The 17669-nt window shown below is 35.8% G+C and overlaps 1 protein-coding gene across 5 annotated transcripts in view; it reads right to left on the bottom strand.

The window, feature by feature from the left end:
* GALNT13 (polypeptide N-acetylgalactosaminyltransferase 13) overlaps window positions 1-17669 on the bottom strand; it is a 600481-nt gene that overhangs the window by 186119 nt on the left and 396693 nt on the right. For all 5 annotated transcript variants that reach the window (XM_070476184.1, XM_070476182.1, XM_070476181.1 and 2 more), the window contains one exon: window positions 3923-4040. In XM_070476184.1, coding sequence (XP_070332285.1) covers window positions 3923-4040 — 118 coding nt within the window. The remainder of the gene's footprint in view (window positions 1-3922; window positions 4041-17669) is intronic.

The following is a 17669-nucleotide window of genomic DNA, read 5'->3' on the forward strand; positions in this document are numbered from 1 at the left end:
GGCAGTAGTGGTATAGAAGTCAGCAGCACAGTCACTGGTCTCAGAATGCTGGGGTTCAATTTTCAACTATTCTACTTACTAGTTCTATACATATTAGAAGTCACTATTATTTTATGCCAAGAACTTTTATCCAGAGACTTCAAGTGTTTCTTCAATGCTCTGAAACTGTATTTAAACCTATGGTGTATAGGAGACTAGATGCTTCTTTCTTGGAAGATCTATCATTTTGATCAGATATTCAAAGTCTGTCAGTATTTACAATATTTTGGGCATCAAAGATCAAGTGATACCGTTATAAATAAATCCACTAAAGGATACACTTTTGGATTGACTTAAACATCTATAAACCAGTCAGAATAATAATATTTTGCAGACATTTAATACTTCTCAGTTTTTCATCCTCAAGTCTACATAGACCAGAGCTATAAGACAACTATATTTTTTAGTTCAGTTCAGTCACTCAGTCGTGTCTGACTCTTTGCGACCCCATGAACCACAGCATGCCAGGCCTTCCTATTCCATCACCAACTCCTGGAGTTTACCCAAATTCATGTCCATTGAGTCAGTGATGCCATCAAACCATCTCATCCTCTGTCATCCCCTTTTCCTCCTGCCCTCAATCTTTCCCAGCATCAGGGTCTTTTCAAATGAGTCAGCTCTTCACATCAGGTGGCCAAAGTACTGGAGTTTCGGCTTCAACATCAGTCCTTCCAATGAACACCCAAGACTGATCTCCTTTAGGATGGACTGGTTGGTTCTCCTTGCAGTCCAAGGAACTCTCAAGAGTCTTCTCCAACACCACAGTTCAAAAGCATCAATTCTTCAGTGCTCAGCTTTCTTTATAGTCCAACTCTCACATCCATACATGACCGCTGGAAAAACCATAGCCTTGACTAGATGGACCTTTGTTAACAAAGTAATGTCTCTGCTTTTTAATATGCCATCTAGGTTGGTTATAACGTTCCTTCCAAGGAGTAAGTGTCTTTTAATTTCATGGCTGTAGTCACCATCTGCAGTGATTTTGGAGCCCAAAAAAGAGAGTCAGCCACTGCTTCCACTGTTTTCCCATCTATTTGCCATGAAGTGAAGGGACGAGATGCCATGATCTTAATTTTCTGAGTGTTGAGCTTTAAGCCAACTTTTTCCACTCTCCTCTTTCAATTTCATCCAGAGGCTCTTTGGTTCTTCACTTTCTGCCATCTTTACTTCTATTATAGTCACCTTTTCACAGTTGATGTTAAGTAATTTGCCTACATATGGCCCCCACATGTGGTTCAATGGTAAAGAAACTGCCTGCAGTGCAGGAGACATGAGTTTGATCCCTGGGTCAGGAAGATCCCCTGGAGAAGGAAATGACAACTCCAGTATTCCTGTCTGGGAAATCCCATGGACAGAGGATCTGGTGGACTCCAATCCATGGGGTTGCAAAGGTTTAGACATGACTAAGTGACTACACAATAAAAATGTTCCTATACTAACATGACAGTGACAAGAAAACCTCATGTATAAAAAAAAAAAAAAAAACTATTGCATTTTACTGACAATAATGCCTATGTATTGCTTTTTTGAGAGTAAAAGTGTGTTCAGTTGCTTCAGTTGTGTCTGACTCTTTGCAGCCCCATGGATGGTAGTCTGCCAGGTTCCTCTGTCTGTGGAATTCTCCAGGCAAGAATTCTGGAATGGGTGTCCATGCCCTTCTCCAGGGGATCTTCCTGACCCAGGGACTGAACCTGAGTCTCACATCTCCTGCACTGGCAGATGGGTTCTTTACCACTACCGCCATCTGGAAAGGCCTATGAGAGTAAAAGCACCAGACCTTACTCATTTTTGCAGCCTCGGTATCTGTAAAGTGTAGCAGACGTACTACATGTTCCATATATGTTTGCTGTATAATAACTAAGCTGGATATTAGACATAGATCTTCGGACTATGAATCCCTAACATATTCTCATTTCATTAAGTCATACATCTTTTTATGAAATTAATCTAAAGGAGGGTGTCATCCCTTTGCTAATATATTGTTCTAGCATTTTCTCTTAGTCAACATATTCCTCAGCCAGGGTACCAACTGTTAAATAAACACATATCCATGTCACTCAAAGAAAAGTAAAACACAAATCAAGAGGCTAATAAAGAGCAAAATACACACTTTGTTTCTGTTGATAATATACGGAAACTAAAGACAATGAATGTTTTACACATTCAAAGACCATTCGCTTATGAGTACTTCATTTCTTACAAAGAAGATGTATCATATTAATCCACTAAATTCTTTCCTAAGTAGATTCTTCCTTAGCACATCTTTCAATCAGTTAGGTGAAGAGCACCCATCCAGTCTGAGAGCTCTGTGATGAAGGTAAGGGGAGTCTACTGACAGAGAATCAAGCTTAACAGGTGAGCAGAAAGAAGGTGAGTAAGACTGTTAGAAAAGAAGGGGAAAAAAGATGAGTAACAGGATCACTAGATGTTACTAATGTTACTATGTTGATTTTTTTTCCTTATGAATTTCAACCACAGCATTCAAGGAATATTGGTTAATTAATGTGTAAATACTCTCTTCATTAAGTCTAAGGATATGAGAAAACTTTTTAATCTTTTAAATATACTTTCTTTCCTTCATAACTCCCTTCCTTCCATCTTTTTTCTTCTTCCTTTTTTAACTGTTAGCTTTTATATTCTGTACTTTGAGAACTACACTGAGTAAAAATTGGGGTCTCCAAAAGTTCCAAAGACTATGCAAAGATGAATCACGTACTTGACAGGAAGAAGACATTCCTAAGTATGCTACTAAGTCTTGTGGGGCAAGTTCCATTGGACTATAAGTATATAAACAAAGATAGAAAGAATAAAATTATATTAACTAATGATCTTCTCAGACACGGGACTGTAAGGAAGATTTATAGGCAAAAAGTTGTATAACAAAGACATCCTAGTGCTTCTAAAATAATAAATATTGTCCAAGATCCATTAAATTTCACATTATATAAACTCAAAGTAATTCTTATTCTCAGATTTTGACATTTGCTTACACAATATCAAATATATTTACATTTGTAAACAATAAAGCTTACTTTCTAAATGAGAAATTAAAAGGCATAACTCTTGAACTTCATAGACAAATATATCTCTATAATAATTTTGTTGTACAAATAATGCAGCAAAACAACAGTGTTTCAAATAATATGTCAAATATAGAAAGGAGAAAACAACAGTATTACTAATTTAACTAATTTTTACATGATATTGAATGTGGTTTGAAGAAAAAAACAGTATGTCATCCCTCATAATTTCTTAGTAAGAAGGAACATTTATGTGTTCATAGTTAAAATTTTCAAATGCAACATTAAAATTATTAACATACTTCCTAGTATCAGATATATGATGGACTAATTCTTAATTTTTGTTTACTTGGAAGGCCATTTAAAAAGTGCATTTGCATTATTACAACTCATTCATCAAACAATAATGTCTATGATTGTGAAAACAGTCATGCTTCTTGAATTATCCAGAATGCCTTTGAACACAGGTTAAAGGTATTGGAGAATAACCTCAAGCAGCACTTGTAAATACAGATATCATAGCACTTTCAAGTTTCAGTTCAAAAACACCAAGTGATTTTTAGGGTAAAACTTTATTTCAAAAATAAAGCCCTTCTTTATTTAAAAAAACTAAAAGCCCTAATATCTTTGAACTATGTATACAAGAATTATTTTGAAAATTTTTAAAATGCCTCTAATTTCCCATTTAATGGTAAATATTGCATGCAAAAAGACTCTAGCTTCTAAACAAGTATTAAAATGACCAACTGATCAGTAATTTGTATCACTTCACAAAAAATATCTGACAGTAAATTACTGAGTCTACACATGCATGCTACAGCATAGTATGTTCAGAGTCAAAAAATAAAGTAAAATAAAATTACCCTAAAAGACATTTCAAGATTCTCTCCACCCCAGATATCCATTCCTGCATCGTAAGTTCCTATCTCTTCAAAGTAGTTTCTGTCAATAGAAAATAGGCCACCAGCCATAGTTGGGGTCCTAGTTGAAAAAAAACAAAAACAAAAGAATATCTTTTGAAAACAATGTGTGGAGTTTAATGAGACTATAGCAAATATTTCTGAAACATTTTAAATAAAAAGCAGTATACTTAAAAAATTCAAACTGGAAACATAAAGCCAAATTATAAGAGGTTTTAAATTAATAAATAGCATTTTATTTCACATTTTCTGTAAAACTAAACTTAGATTAGTCTATAGTCTTTCGTTTGGATGATCAAGTAGATATAAGGAACACTGGCCACTTAAGACAAGGGCATATACATCCTGTGTGAAAGGCATAGTGAAGAGAAATTTGTATTCTTATCACTATCCTTAAAGAGATGAACTAGTCATGAAACTACTAGCTGTGATCCTGTCACTTAATTATAAATTATTTTAATATGAACTCTAGAAACCTATGGAAATGGTTTCTCTATGAAAAGATCTACAATCTATTTGAATATGAAAAAATAAGTGCTGTGAAATATTTATAGGCAATTAAGTATCTAATAATAGTTACATAATAGTACCATAATAGTGCTACATCTAATTGTCTACAGCTAATTGTTTTACCTAATTGAAATGATAGAATGAATCATACAACCCTATAGATAAACAGAAATCCTGTATACTATTCATGGGTTTAGAAGACCATTTGGCATAGATCCAGAACTTTTTACTAGGATTAATGATTTTGGTTTTCACATTCAAACTTTCTCTGTAGAAACTAAGAAATCAGGTGTTAACTTTCACAAGGAATTGATTTTAAAAGATTAATTAAAATCAGTAGTTAGTATGTGACCTACACAAAGTTTTTCTGTAAAAGCAGTAAACATTGAAACTGAAAAAAGAAAGTTCTAGTTCACAAATGAATCTTTCTATACAAGCAATGATTATTTCTGAATAGAGATTTTCAAGCTTCACAGCACATTAGCAGCACCTGACACATCCTGAAAAAACTACACTTCAATGTTTGGGTATGATTCTCTTGGATTTAGATCTAATTGGCTGGGAATGGGGACCAGATCTTTGATATTGTGTAGAGGTCCTAGGTGATTCTACTGTGATGCTAAATTTACTAGATCGGAAACTCTGATCTAGTAACTTAGATTTAGAATGTTCATTCAGGTACACTTGACCCTTGAACAACATCCAGTGTTGGGTGAGTCCTCTGATGTGGAGGAACCTTGGATACCAAGGGCCTGGAAAAAGTATATTCAGATTAACCTCTGTGTTATTCAATGGTAGTCTGAGATTGTTAGAAAACTCAATGTTTTTTCTCAAAATTATGTCCTCTTCTGCCACAGGATATGCTCGTGGCCTCTAACTGAACAGTGTATTTCACTGAAAAACCTCCATACAATATTGTACCTGGATACCTACCATATCAGAGTTCTCTATTTCTCCCAGTGCTATCACTGTTTCACACTCAGGCAATTAACTGCCCATCAGTTGGAGCAGCAGAGCCGCACTTGGTCTGAGCTGTTTTATTACTTCTAGTCTTGCTGGGTTCCTATTATGGACAGTATCATTGACCTACTGAGTTGTAATGAGGAATAGTAACAAAGCTAAGAGGATGCTAATTATGAACTAGTCATGACCCTCACATGATTGGGGTTTTGGAAGTCCATGGAAAAAACTGTGTAAGGTACCACACTGCTGAATAGTCTATTTAATGAAATGAGGAACAGAAATTGCTACAATTATCCTATTATAATGTAACTAAGTGCTTAAGAATGTTAAATGATGCATTTTTAATAATCAGTTCAGAGTGCCCATTCACTTGTATATTTACTAGTAAAGAACAAATGCATTTAACTTAAATACATGTATTAAATTTCACCTTATAGTTGGTGATGACTCCCTCAAATATGTGAGAAATACATAATAAATGGCTACAATGAATTACATTTCAACCATAGGAATGACTCAAATAAGTTTCACTTTTACTTGAAAAGTAACAAAATCTTTTAAAAATTTGCAATTGCTCAAAAAAAAAAAAATCCTGTATTTTCTGAAGATGTATGCTACTAGGATTTTTTTTTTTTTTTTGTATTTTAAATGGCAGGTAGCTCTCTCAAACAGTTCAGAGATATTATTCTGCCTTAAATAATATCTACAGTCATAGCCAGTGCTGTGTATCATGTTGTATTCTAAGTTAACTGATCTGTAATGTCACCCATGAACTATTTACATACACCTGTGCAGACCTTGTGTTCAGGGTAACTAAAAAATATAAAACCTTGATTATAGTTGAGTTAGCTAAGATGATCTTTTTAAGCATCTCTACAATGTCGACCAACCAATTCAATCTATTATATTGGGGGGGAAATTAATCAGCCAAATGGCTGTGAATATTATCTACCATACAGCAAATAGGTGAAGATGAACTGAGTAAATAGAACTAAAGGACTCAGCACAGTGCCTGGCACATTAAAATAGCTAATAAGGCTTGATAATAAATCTTTATAGTTGCTAATGTTAATCATTCAAACAAAAGTCTTAAGTGTCCTTCAATTAATTTTGGCTCCCCATATACATGCTCTCATTTTGGATCGCAAAATCATCTAAAAACACTTCAGATCCAAGATGCTGAACTTTGAAATCTGCTTCACTAAACACAAGCTTCAATTTTTTAACCCTTCCTATTTAAAACCTACAGAACTCCCTTTGATGATATGGTTTTTTAGCTACTCCATATTCTCGCAGACTGTCTCCCTTTACTAATCATTTACTTCTCTCCTCCCACCCACTCTCCAAGATCCTACTATGTCAGTAAAAACCTAGCTGAGCACACTAGGTTCTCTGTCCTTGACTGACTACATTCTTTTTATAAATATTAATATTATACAGATAAAGGTCTGTATAGCCAAAGCTATGGTTTTTCCAGTCGTCTTGTATGGATGTGAGAGTTGGACCATAAAGAAGGCTGAGCACTGAAGAATTGATGTTTTTGAACTGTGGTGTTGGTGAAGACTCTTGAGAGTTCCTTGGACAGCAAGGAGATCAAACCAGTCCATCCTAAAGGAAATCAGTCCTGAATATTCATTGGAAGGACTGATGATGAAGCCAAAGCTCCAATACTTTGGCCACCTGATGAGAAGAGCTGACTGATTGGAAAAGACCCTGATGCTGGGAAAGATAGAAGCAGGAGGAGACGGGGACGACAGAGGATGAGACGGTTGGATGGCATCACTCACTCAATGGACTTGAGTTTAAGCAAACTCCGGGAGATGTTGAAGGACAGGGAAATCCGGCCTGCTTCAGTCCATGGGGTCAGAAAGAGTCATTCAGGACTGAGCGACTGAACCACAACAAGAAACTTTAGTTCCTGGGTAAACTTAACTTTCCTCATCCACTTCTGTTCCTAAAACCTCGAGAATCATTGAAATGGCAATAAGCTGAGGTCATCTGGTCAAGCTAAAAGTCCATGTTATTGACTCTCTGCTTAGGCCACAAACAGCTAATGATCCTTTTATCTCTTTACTTGTTTAACTTGTCTCATCTTATATGAATCTTCCCCAAAAGTTTTGGACTCTTCTCAAAAAACTGAAGATTAAGGCAATGCATAAGATCAAAACTCTCTCAGTCATGAAGTCTATCCTCTCCCAATCTCTGTGTTAATACTGTGTTTCTCAGGGCCTCTTCCTTCTTCTTGCCTCGGTAGGAGGTGGGGAAAGATGTCTCCTCTCCTCTGAATGTGGAATAGTATTCATTCTTTTGCCTCAGTCAGCTCTTTTCTGACTATAAGCACACTTTTTCTTTTTGTTTTTTTAATCACACATTGATTGACTGAGCTTCAACAATATTGCGTATTTTACAAATGGAAGGCTTATGGCAACTCTGAGTCAAGTCTGTGCCTAGTTGCTCAGTTGTGTCTGACACTTTGTGACCCAATGGACTGTAGCCCACCAGGCTCTTCTGTCCATGGGGATTCTCCAGGAAAGAACACTGGAGTAGGCTGCCATGCCCTCCTCCAGGGGATCCTCCCAACCAGGTCAATATATTGCAGGTGGATTCTTTACTGACTGAGCCATAAGAGAAGCCCTTACTGGTATCATTTTTCCAACAGTATTTGCCTACACCATGTCTCTGTGTCAATTTTGGTAAATTCATAGTATTTCAAACTTTTAAATCATTATAATATTTGCTACACTGATCTGTAATCAGTTATCTTTGACATTACTATTGTAGTTTGGGCACCATGAAACACGCCCTTATAAAACTGGGAACATAATCAATCAATGAAGACCTACAAGACATTCTAGAACTAACACCAAAAAAAAGATGTCCTTTTCATCATAGAGGACTGGAATGGCAAAGTAGGAAGTCAAGAAGCACCTGGACTAACAGGCAAATTTGGCCTTGGAGTACAAAATGAAGCAGAGCAAAGGCTAAGAGACTTTTACCAAGAGAACGCACTGGTCATAGCAAACACCCTCTTCCACCAACTCAAGAGACAACTCTACACATGGACATCACCAAATGGTCAATACCGAAATCAGATTGATTATAATCTTTGCAGCCAAAGATGGAGACGCTCTATACAGTCAGCAGAAGAAGACTGGCAACTGACTGTGGCTGGGGTCATGAACTCCTTATTGCAAAATTCAGACTTAAATTTAAGAAAGTAGGGAAAACCACTAGACATTCAGATATGACCTTAATCAAATCTCTTACGATTATACAGTGGAAGTGACAAATAGATTCAAGGGATTAGATCTGATAGACAGAGTGCCTGAAGAACTATGGACAGAGGTTCTGACATTGTATAAGAGATAGTGATCAAAAACCATTCCCAAGAAAAAGAAATGCAAAAAGACAAAATGGTTGTCTGAGGAGGCCTTACAAATAGCTATGAAAAGATGAGAAGTGAAAGACAAAGGAGAAAAGGAAAGATATACCCATCTGAATGCAGAGTTTCAAATAATAGCAAGGAGAGATAAGAAAGCCTTCCTCAGTGATCAATGCAAAGAAATAGAGGAAAACAATAGAATGGAAAGACTAGAGATCGCTTAAGAAAATTAGAGATCTCTTCAAAGGAACATTTTATGCAAAGATGGACACAATAAAGGACAGAAATGTTATGGACCTAACAGAAGCAGGAAACATTAAGAAGAGGTGGCAAGAACACACAGAACTATACAAAAAAGATCTTAATGACCCAAATAACCATGATGGTGTGATCACTCACCTAGAAACTGACATCCTGGAGTGTTACATCAAGTGGCCTTAGGAAGCATCACTAGGAATAAATCTAGTAAAGATGATGGAATACCAGCTGAGCTATTTCAAATCCTAAAAGATGATGCTGTTAAAGTGCTGCACTCAATATGCCATCAAATTTGGTACATTCAGCAGTGGCCACAGGAATGGAAAAATTGTTTTCATTTCAATCTCAAAGAAAAGCAATGCCAAAGAATGTTCAAACTACCATACAATTGCACTCATTTCACACACTAGTAAAGTAATGCTGAAAATTCTCCAAGCTAGGCTTCAAAAGTTCGTGAACCAAAAACTTCCAGTGGATTCAAGCTGGATTTAGAAAAGGCAGAGGAACCATAGATCAAATTTCCAACACCCTTTGGATCATAGAAAAAGCAAGAGAATTCCAGAAAAACATCTACTTCTGGGTCATTAACTATGCCAAAGCTTTTGACTGTGTGGATCAAAACAAACTGTGTAATATTCTTAAAGAGATGGGAATACCAGAACACCTTACCTGACTCCTGAGAAACCTGCGTGCAGGTCAAGAAGCAACAGCTAGAGTAGGACATGGAACAACAGACTGGTTTCCAATTGGGAAAGGAGAACATCAAGGCTGTATATTGCACCCTGCTTATTTAACTTCTATGCAGAACACATCATGTGAAATGCTGGGCTGGATGAAATAGAAGCTGGAATCAAGAAAGCCAGGGAAAATACCAATAACCTCAGATATGCAGATGATACCACGATTATCAGAGAAAGCAAAGAGGAACTAAAGAGACTCTTGATGAAGGTGAAGGAGGAACGTGAAAAATCTGGCTTAAAAGTCAACATTCAAAAAATGAAGATCGTGGCATCTGGTCCTATCACTTCATGGCAAATAGATGGGGAAACAATGGAAACATTGACAGACTTTATTTTCTTGGGATCCAAAAGCACTGCAGATGATGATTGCAGCCATGAAATTAAAAGTCACTTGTTCCTTGGAAGAAAAGCTATAACCAACCTAGCATATTAAAAAAGCAGAAACTTTCAAAGCTATGGTGTTTCCAGTATTCATGTAGACTACAGTCCACTATTCATGGACTATAAAGAAGGCTGAGCTCTGAAGAAGTGATGTTTTTGAACTGTGGTGTTGGAAAAAACTCTTGACATTTCCTTGGACTGAAAGGAGATCAAATCAATTAATCCTAAAGGAATCCAACCCTGAATATTCATTGGAAGGACTGATGCTGAAGCTCCAAATACTTCTGCCACCTGATGTGAAGAGTCAACTCATAACAAAAGGCCCTGATGCTGGGAAAGATTGAAGGTAGAAGAAGAAGGGGATAACAGAGGATGAGATGGATGGATGGCATCACCAACTCAATGGACATGAGTTTGAGCAAACTCTGACAGATGGTGAAGGACAGGGAAGCCTGGCATGCTGCAGTCTATGGGGTTGCAAAGAGTTGGACATGACTGAGCGAATAAACAAAAATCAATCAATGCTGTTAGTGTCCTGACTTCAATACCATCCAACTTTTTCCCTATTTCTCTTCTTCTCCTTGGGCCTCCCTATTCCCTGAGACCAACTGATATCCCTACAATGATTTCTTGTTCAACTGAAAGAAAAAATCACACATATCTCACTTCAAATAAATAACTAGAAATGAGTCAGCTTAGTGAGGAAGGTGTGATAAAAGTCAAGACAGGCCTAAAGATAGGTCTCTTGTACCAAATAAATAGTTTTTGAATGAAAAGAAAAACTTCTTGAAGGAAATTAAAAGTGCCACTCCAGTAAACCATGAATAATAATGAGAAAGCAAGACAGTCTTATCGCTGATATGGAGAAAATTTGAGTGGTCTGCATAGAAAATCAAATCAGCTACATTTCCTTAATCAAAACTTAATCTAGAGCAAGGCCCTAACTCTCTTCACTTTTATCAAGCCAGAAAGAAGAAAGGCTTGAAGCTGGAAGAGGTTGCTTTATAAAGTTTAAGGAAAGGAGCTGTCTCTATAACATAAAAATCAAAGGGAAGAAGCAAGTGCTGATGTAGAAGCTGCAAATTATGTGGAACTCTGAGATAATTAAGGAAGGCCACTACACTAACAGCAGATTTTCCATGTAGATTAAACAGCCTTTTATTGGCTGAAAATGCCATCTTAGCATCTACAGCTAGAGAGGAAAAGTTAATGCTTGGGTTTCAAAGCTTCAGCGATTGTCTTATCAGGGGCTAGTGAAACTGGTGACTTTAAGTAGCCAATGCTACTTTACCATTCTGAAAACCCTAAAGCCCTTGAGAATTGTGCTGTATCAACTCTACCTGTTAGCTGTAAATGGAGTAATAAAGCCTGGGTGATAGCACATCTGTTTACAACATGGTTTACTGAATATTTTAAGCTTACTATTGAAACTAAAATTTCTTGAGAATAAAAGATTTCTTTCAAAATATTATTGCTCATTGACAAATCACCTGGTCACCATAGAGCTCTAATGGAGATGGACAACAAAATTAATATTATTCTCATGCCTGCTAACACAACATCCATTCTGCAGCCCATGGATCAAGCAGTACTTTTGACTTTCACATCTTAATCTTTAAGAAATACATTTCATTAGGTTGTAGTTGTCATTGGTAGTGATTCCTCTGATGGATCTGGGCAAAATCAATTGAAAAGTCTCTGGAAAATATTCACCCTTCTAGATGCCATTAAGGACATTCACACTTCATGGGAAGAGGTCATAATATCAATATTAATAGGAATTTGGAAAAAGTTAATTGCAATCCTCAAATGACTTGGAGGTGTTCAAGACTTCAGTGCAGGATACAGCTGCAGATGGGGTAGAAATAGCCAGAGAACTAGAATTAGAGATGGAGCCTAAAGATGTGCCTGAACTGCTACAAACTCATAACAAAACTTTACCAGATGTGGAATTGCTTCTTATGAATGAGCAGATAAAGTTTATTGAGATGGAATCTATTCCTAGTGAAGAGTCTGTGAAAACTGGGAAATGACAACAAAGGATTTAGAAACTGCATCAACTTAGTTGATAAAGCAGTGACAGGATTTGAGAGTACTGACTCCAATTTTGAAAGGATTTCTGTGAATAAAATGTTATCTAATAACATTACATGCTACAGAGAAATAGTTTGTGAAAGGAAGAGTCAATGGATGTGGTAAGCTTTACTGTCTTAAGAAATTTCTACAATCACACCAACTTTCTAGTAAGCCCACCCTGATTTGTCAGCAGGCATCAACAACAGCATTCAGACAAGACCCTTCATCCCTATAGGTTCAGATATGGTTAGAATTTTTTAGCAAGTATTTTTTAGCTAAGGTACATACATTGTTTTAGAGGCAATGCTCTTGAACACTTAATAGACTACAGCATGATATAAACATAACTTTTAAATGCACCAGGAAACCAGAAAAAGAAATACTCACTGTAACCCAATATTCACTTATTGCAGCAGCCTGGAACCAAACCCACAACCTCTCAGGTATACCTGCAACCTTTCAGCTACCTGTTTATTGACTATTGAAAGTGAGTTGCTCCGTCATATCTGACTCTTTGCGACCCCATGAACTGCAACTAGCCAGCTTCCTCTATCCATGAGACTCTCTGTCCACAGGATTCTCCAAGCAAGAATACTGGAGTGGGTTGCCATTTCCTTCTCCGGGGTATCTTCCCAACCCAGGGATCAAATTCAGGTCTCCTGCATTGCAGGCAGATTCTTCAGCAGCTGAGCCATCAGGGAAGTCTCTGTTCACTGACTATTACATCTGTATTTCATACCTTTGATTTTTAGATTGTCCCTTTGAGCTTACAAAACTGCTCAATTAAGTTCTATCCTAAACTACAATACATCTTCACTCCATTCTATTGCTCATTTAAACCAGGGACATATTTTTTCTGTATCTTTCACTGGTGACCTTATTGAAAGGATGGTTTTTACATACTCCCTCAACTCCTCTTGACCTTCTAACTAGAATCTGGATCTTGTTCCCATCTCTGCAATAACTTCTTTCTGGAAGAGACTATTGATTACGAACTTCAATAGCCTTTCCTTTGAAAGCATTTAACACAATCTATCAGCCTCCTTGCTTGAAATTCTTTTCACCTCTGACTCCCACTGCATTGTTCTAGAGAGTTTTCTCCTTCTACCAATTTGAATATTGTATGATACTTATCGATGCCCCTTCCTTCCCATTGCTGGATGTCAGATCTCAAAATGTAGTCTTCTCAAGGGTCTCTCAGAGGCACTTTTCTCTTTCTAAACTCTTTACTTGGTCTTATGCCCTTAGCGTCACCTCCTAATCTACGTGGTCTCTTCTCTCCTCTGCGTTGGTTGTGCTCTTTCAATAACTCGCTAGATGCTTTCTTAAAAAACTCCTCCTGACTCTGCTCAGTGTATATAACAGAGAAAGTGCCACCATGTCTGCTTCTCTTTCAAAGACCTCTGTGTCCTTCTAAAGTCCTAAGACTTTATTCATCAGATTTGATTTCATCAAACCACCATTCAGCACCTTTATCATTTTGTCTCATTCAGTCATTTCCCACATGCTTCCTCCTTTTAAAGTATTTTTTGACACTTATCTCTGTTATCCAATTTTTGTCCTTATTTCTAACTATTTGTTATGGAATGTTCTTGCTTCTGCAGTCTGCAACATCCAAAATGTATTCTATAAACCATAGCCTGTTTAATTTCTCTAAATAAAAATTCCTTTTAAAACATTAACCAGATGTTCCAAAAGCTATATTTAAAAAATTTCAGATTTTTATGTTATTTTGCCCTTAGTGATGTAGAGCTACCCAATGAGCTCCTTCATTTAACTATCTTTATGTATTTAATAAAGTGTTTAGTGGGGTTCCCAGGTGGCGCTAGTAGTAAAGAACCTGCCTGCCAATGCAAGAGATGCAGGAGACTTGGGTTCAATTGATCCCTGGATCAGGAGATCCCCTGGAGGAGGGCATGCATCCCATTCTAGCATCCTTGCCTGGAAAATCCCATGGACAAAGGAACCTGGGGGGGATACAGTCCATGAGGTCACAAAGAGTTGGACACGACTGAAGCGACTAAGCATGTACACATGCAAAAAGTTTAGTTGTTTGCAGTAAATGCTTCACACTTTCAAACCTTCATACATCTGTTCATCCATTTGCCACTTAAATCTTCCTTTGTAAACTCCCCTTAAATGTTTAAACCTGCTCCAGGTCAATGCAAAATTTATGTAGTTCATACAGGCTGGCTTTGGTACAAACCTCTTCCCTCCAGACTAGTTGTCATCTTTCCCTTCTTCCTTGTACTATAGCACTCTGCTTCTCATGAGGCAATTGTCACTTCTTATTGAGTATTATATTTATTACTATAAACATCTTACCACTCCTATCAGTACAGTTAATATATTGGTTTAATAGTAATAGACATTTATTGAATAACTGAAATAAACAAGAAAGAATATGTATCCCCATGTCCATATTGTAAGTCAAAGTTACCTGCAACTGTATTTCTGAAACTGTGAAAAAAAAAATTCTTAGCTTACATCTGCTAAATTGATAATAGAGATGGCTTCACGAATTCCAGGATATTTAAAGATCTTATCATCTAGTAAGAATTTGGGGGATTGAGTTTGATAGTATTTTAGAAATAAAGATAAAAAGCTTTATAACAACACAGAGTAGTGAAGAACTTGAAAAGTAAGCATTTGACAAGGAAAAATACTGAAGATTTTCACCAGAACTTCTTAAGGTAAAAGAAATTGTGATAGAATACATTTGATTATTCAGTAATGCTAAAATGGAATGATGCATTTTCACCAATAAGACAATATATCCTGTATTTTACACTGGGCTGGTATAACCACCATGTGTATGAAAAGAATGTACACAGTAAAGAGACTCCAAAATGAAGCTAGTTAGTTTTAGGAGTATGGACTTTGTATCTGGACTGACTGGATTTGAAGCTCAATTCCACAATGTGACCTTCAACAAGTCCCTTTTCTATACTTTAATTTGATCATCTATAAGTTGGAGATATAGGTTAATGTATGTGATACTCTTAGAATAGTATCAGCACTAAGCAAGTACTGCAGACTTAAATTTTAATTTTAATGAAGAAGAGGAAAACATCTGTTTATCAAGATAATAATCAGCTTTATCTTATTTTCAGACTCTAATCAATTTTTAATAGAAGTGTAATACTTTAGGGCTTTAAAATCCCTACAGATTTGATCAACCAAATTTAACTGCAATGTATTTAAATATCTTGTTCAGGAACCACCAAGTAGTTGATGGTCTAGTTGAGAAAAAAATTCCTTCTATATATCAATCATCTATCTCTCCATCTAACCAGCTTCCAGTTATCCATATAACTCATACAACAAAAGATTTGATATAGATAATTTGAAATAGTCTTTTCCTGATTTCAAGCTCCAAATGTATGTATCATGCTTTTCTGTGAATGTTAGTAATGCTGTTCAAAGCAATTTCTTGTAAAGTTATTGAAACATCACTTCTTCTCACTAATCCTTTGATATACTAGGATTCTATTTAATCTTACTTGGCAAATAACCAGGATCTCTGGAGAAAAGTCAAGAAGATTTGTGAGACTATAGCTCAGCTTTCGGCTGTTATTTGCAGTAGTCAAATTACACAGTATCTAGACAATCAGGTTTTAGCTCTGCATTAATAAAATTTCTCACATATTATAAACTATGATAAAGAGAAAAGAAAAGCATAAATATTTTATTATTTATACAAATGTGAGGCAAATAGCTGAAATAGTTTCATGTTTGATTTTGTTCAAGTCATAAAAAAAATAATGACTTCAATTGGTTAACCACTGTGAATGTTTAGAAACTAAAGGAAATTTAGAAACTGTGAGTTTCTCTCCTTCCTTCTGTATTCTGTCAACTATACTCAATATAAAAAAAAAAAAGAGAGAAAGAAAGGAAGGAAAGGCATAATCTATTCTTTTACTAGAGTAAGTTATGAATAATTGCATGTTGAATGTAATTAAAGGTTTTTGGATAGAGAAAAGTGGGAAGTTTAGTGGAATATTGCATACCACACTGATTTGAACATATGTTTGAGTAAGAAGATGCAACTTTTGGTATAGAAGAAACAGTTACTTTAAGAGTTATGTCAACTTAGCCTCTTAGCAGGAAGCTTGTCCAGATGCTGCAGAGTCTATGGAACACAGATAATTTCAAAGCTATATTTAAAGAATAAGAAAAAAATTAAAGTTCTGCCCAGTAGGGACAAATGGCTTTTTTTCCACCAAAGAATCCATTTATCAAGAAGTACTAGAATCAAATACAGTAACCTGTGCTTAAAGACCTATATTCCAAAAGAAGGAACAGTTTTTTTTTTTTTCCTTTCTCCTAAATCCTTTTTCATAATCCTCACCACCTGATAAAACTCTAAACTTCCAAAGAGGATATATAGTAAATGGTGCAAAATTTTTTTTTCATTTAATGCTTCAGATGGGTTAAAATAAAAAATGGGGCCAGATGCTTTAAAATGTTTTTGTTAATTAATTATTCAATATATAAATATGATAGTTTATTTATCACCCTGTAAACTTTCTGTACCAGACTTGTTTCCATCTCATTTCAACAGATTGCTAGGAAACTCTTTCAAATTATCCCCTAAACCATTAGGAAGTAATATACTATTAATGTGTTATTTTCTCCAAAGAATATAAAGATTCCACCTGGGGTAGAATATTTTTTTCCCAAAATCAACATATATTAGATTTCAATACAAGTAGGTATGAAGGTTGAACTGTTGAATATTCTGAAGTTCAACTCTTTCAAAATCTATTCTATGCACAAACTTCACTTTCTCTGTGCTGTTTCTTTAGCATCTCTTATTTTAAAGAGGTGCCTCACAGGCATTATCTCTGCTTCTTTTATCCAATTTCAAAGTGCAATTTTCACTGGACTGAGGAAAATAAAGTCTGATAGCTAAAAACTAAGAAATATATCACTAGTTGCTACTATATAATAACAAATATTGTCTCAGATTTTACAGAATAAGTGTATTTCACTTATTATACTTCCTGATAAATTGGAGTTAGTGATGATTTGAGGGGAGAGGGAAATCAAACTTGCAAAAGGTATCAGGATATTAAAACAAATTTCATATTGCTTGAATGCATAATTCTAAAGAGACTATGTTATATGCAAAAACTGTAGATCACAGATGCAAATGGCAAAAAATAAAAAGCAAAACTCTCAGGTTGACTTTGACTATCAAAAATTGAAAAAGAGATTAGTAAATAATTTAGATGTTACCAACCATTAAAATTTTTATTTGTGACAATGTTTAATGGCATTAAAGATACTAAGTTGATACACCAACTTTTAAACTGTGGAGAAATGTATTTGGAAAGAAATGCACTGGAAGTAAATAACAAAATATGAAAGAATTGGC

Source organism: Odocoileus virginianus, chromosome 13, assembly GCF_023699985.2.
Source record: "Odocoileus virginianus isolate 20LAN1187 ecotype Illinois chromosome 13, Ovbor_1.2, whole genome shotgun sequence".
Lineage (NCBI taxonomy): Eukaryota > Metazoa > Chordata > Mammalia > Artiodactyla > Cervidae > Odocoileus > Odocoileus virginianus.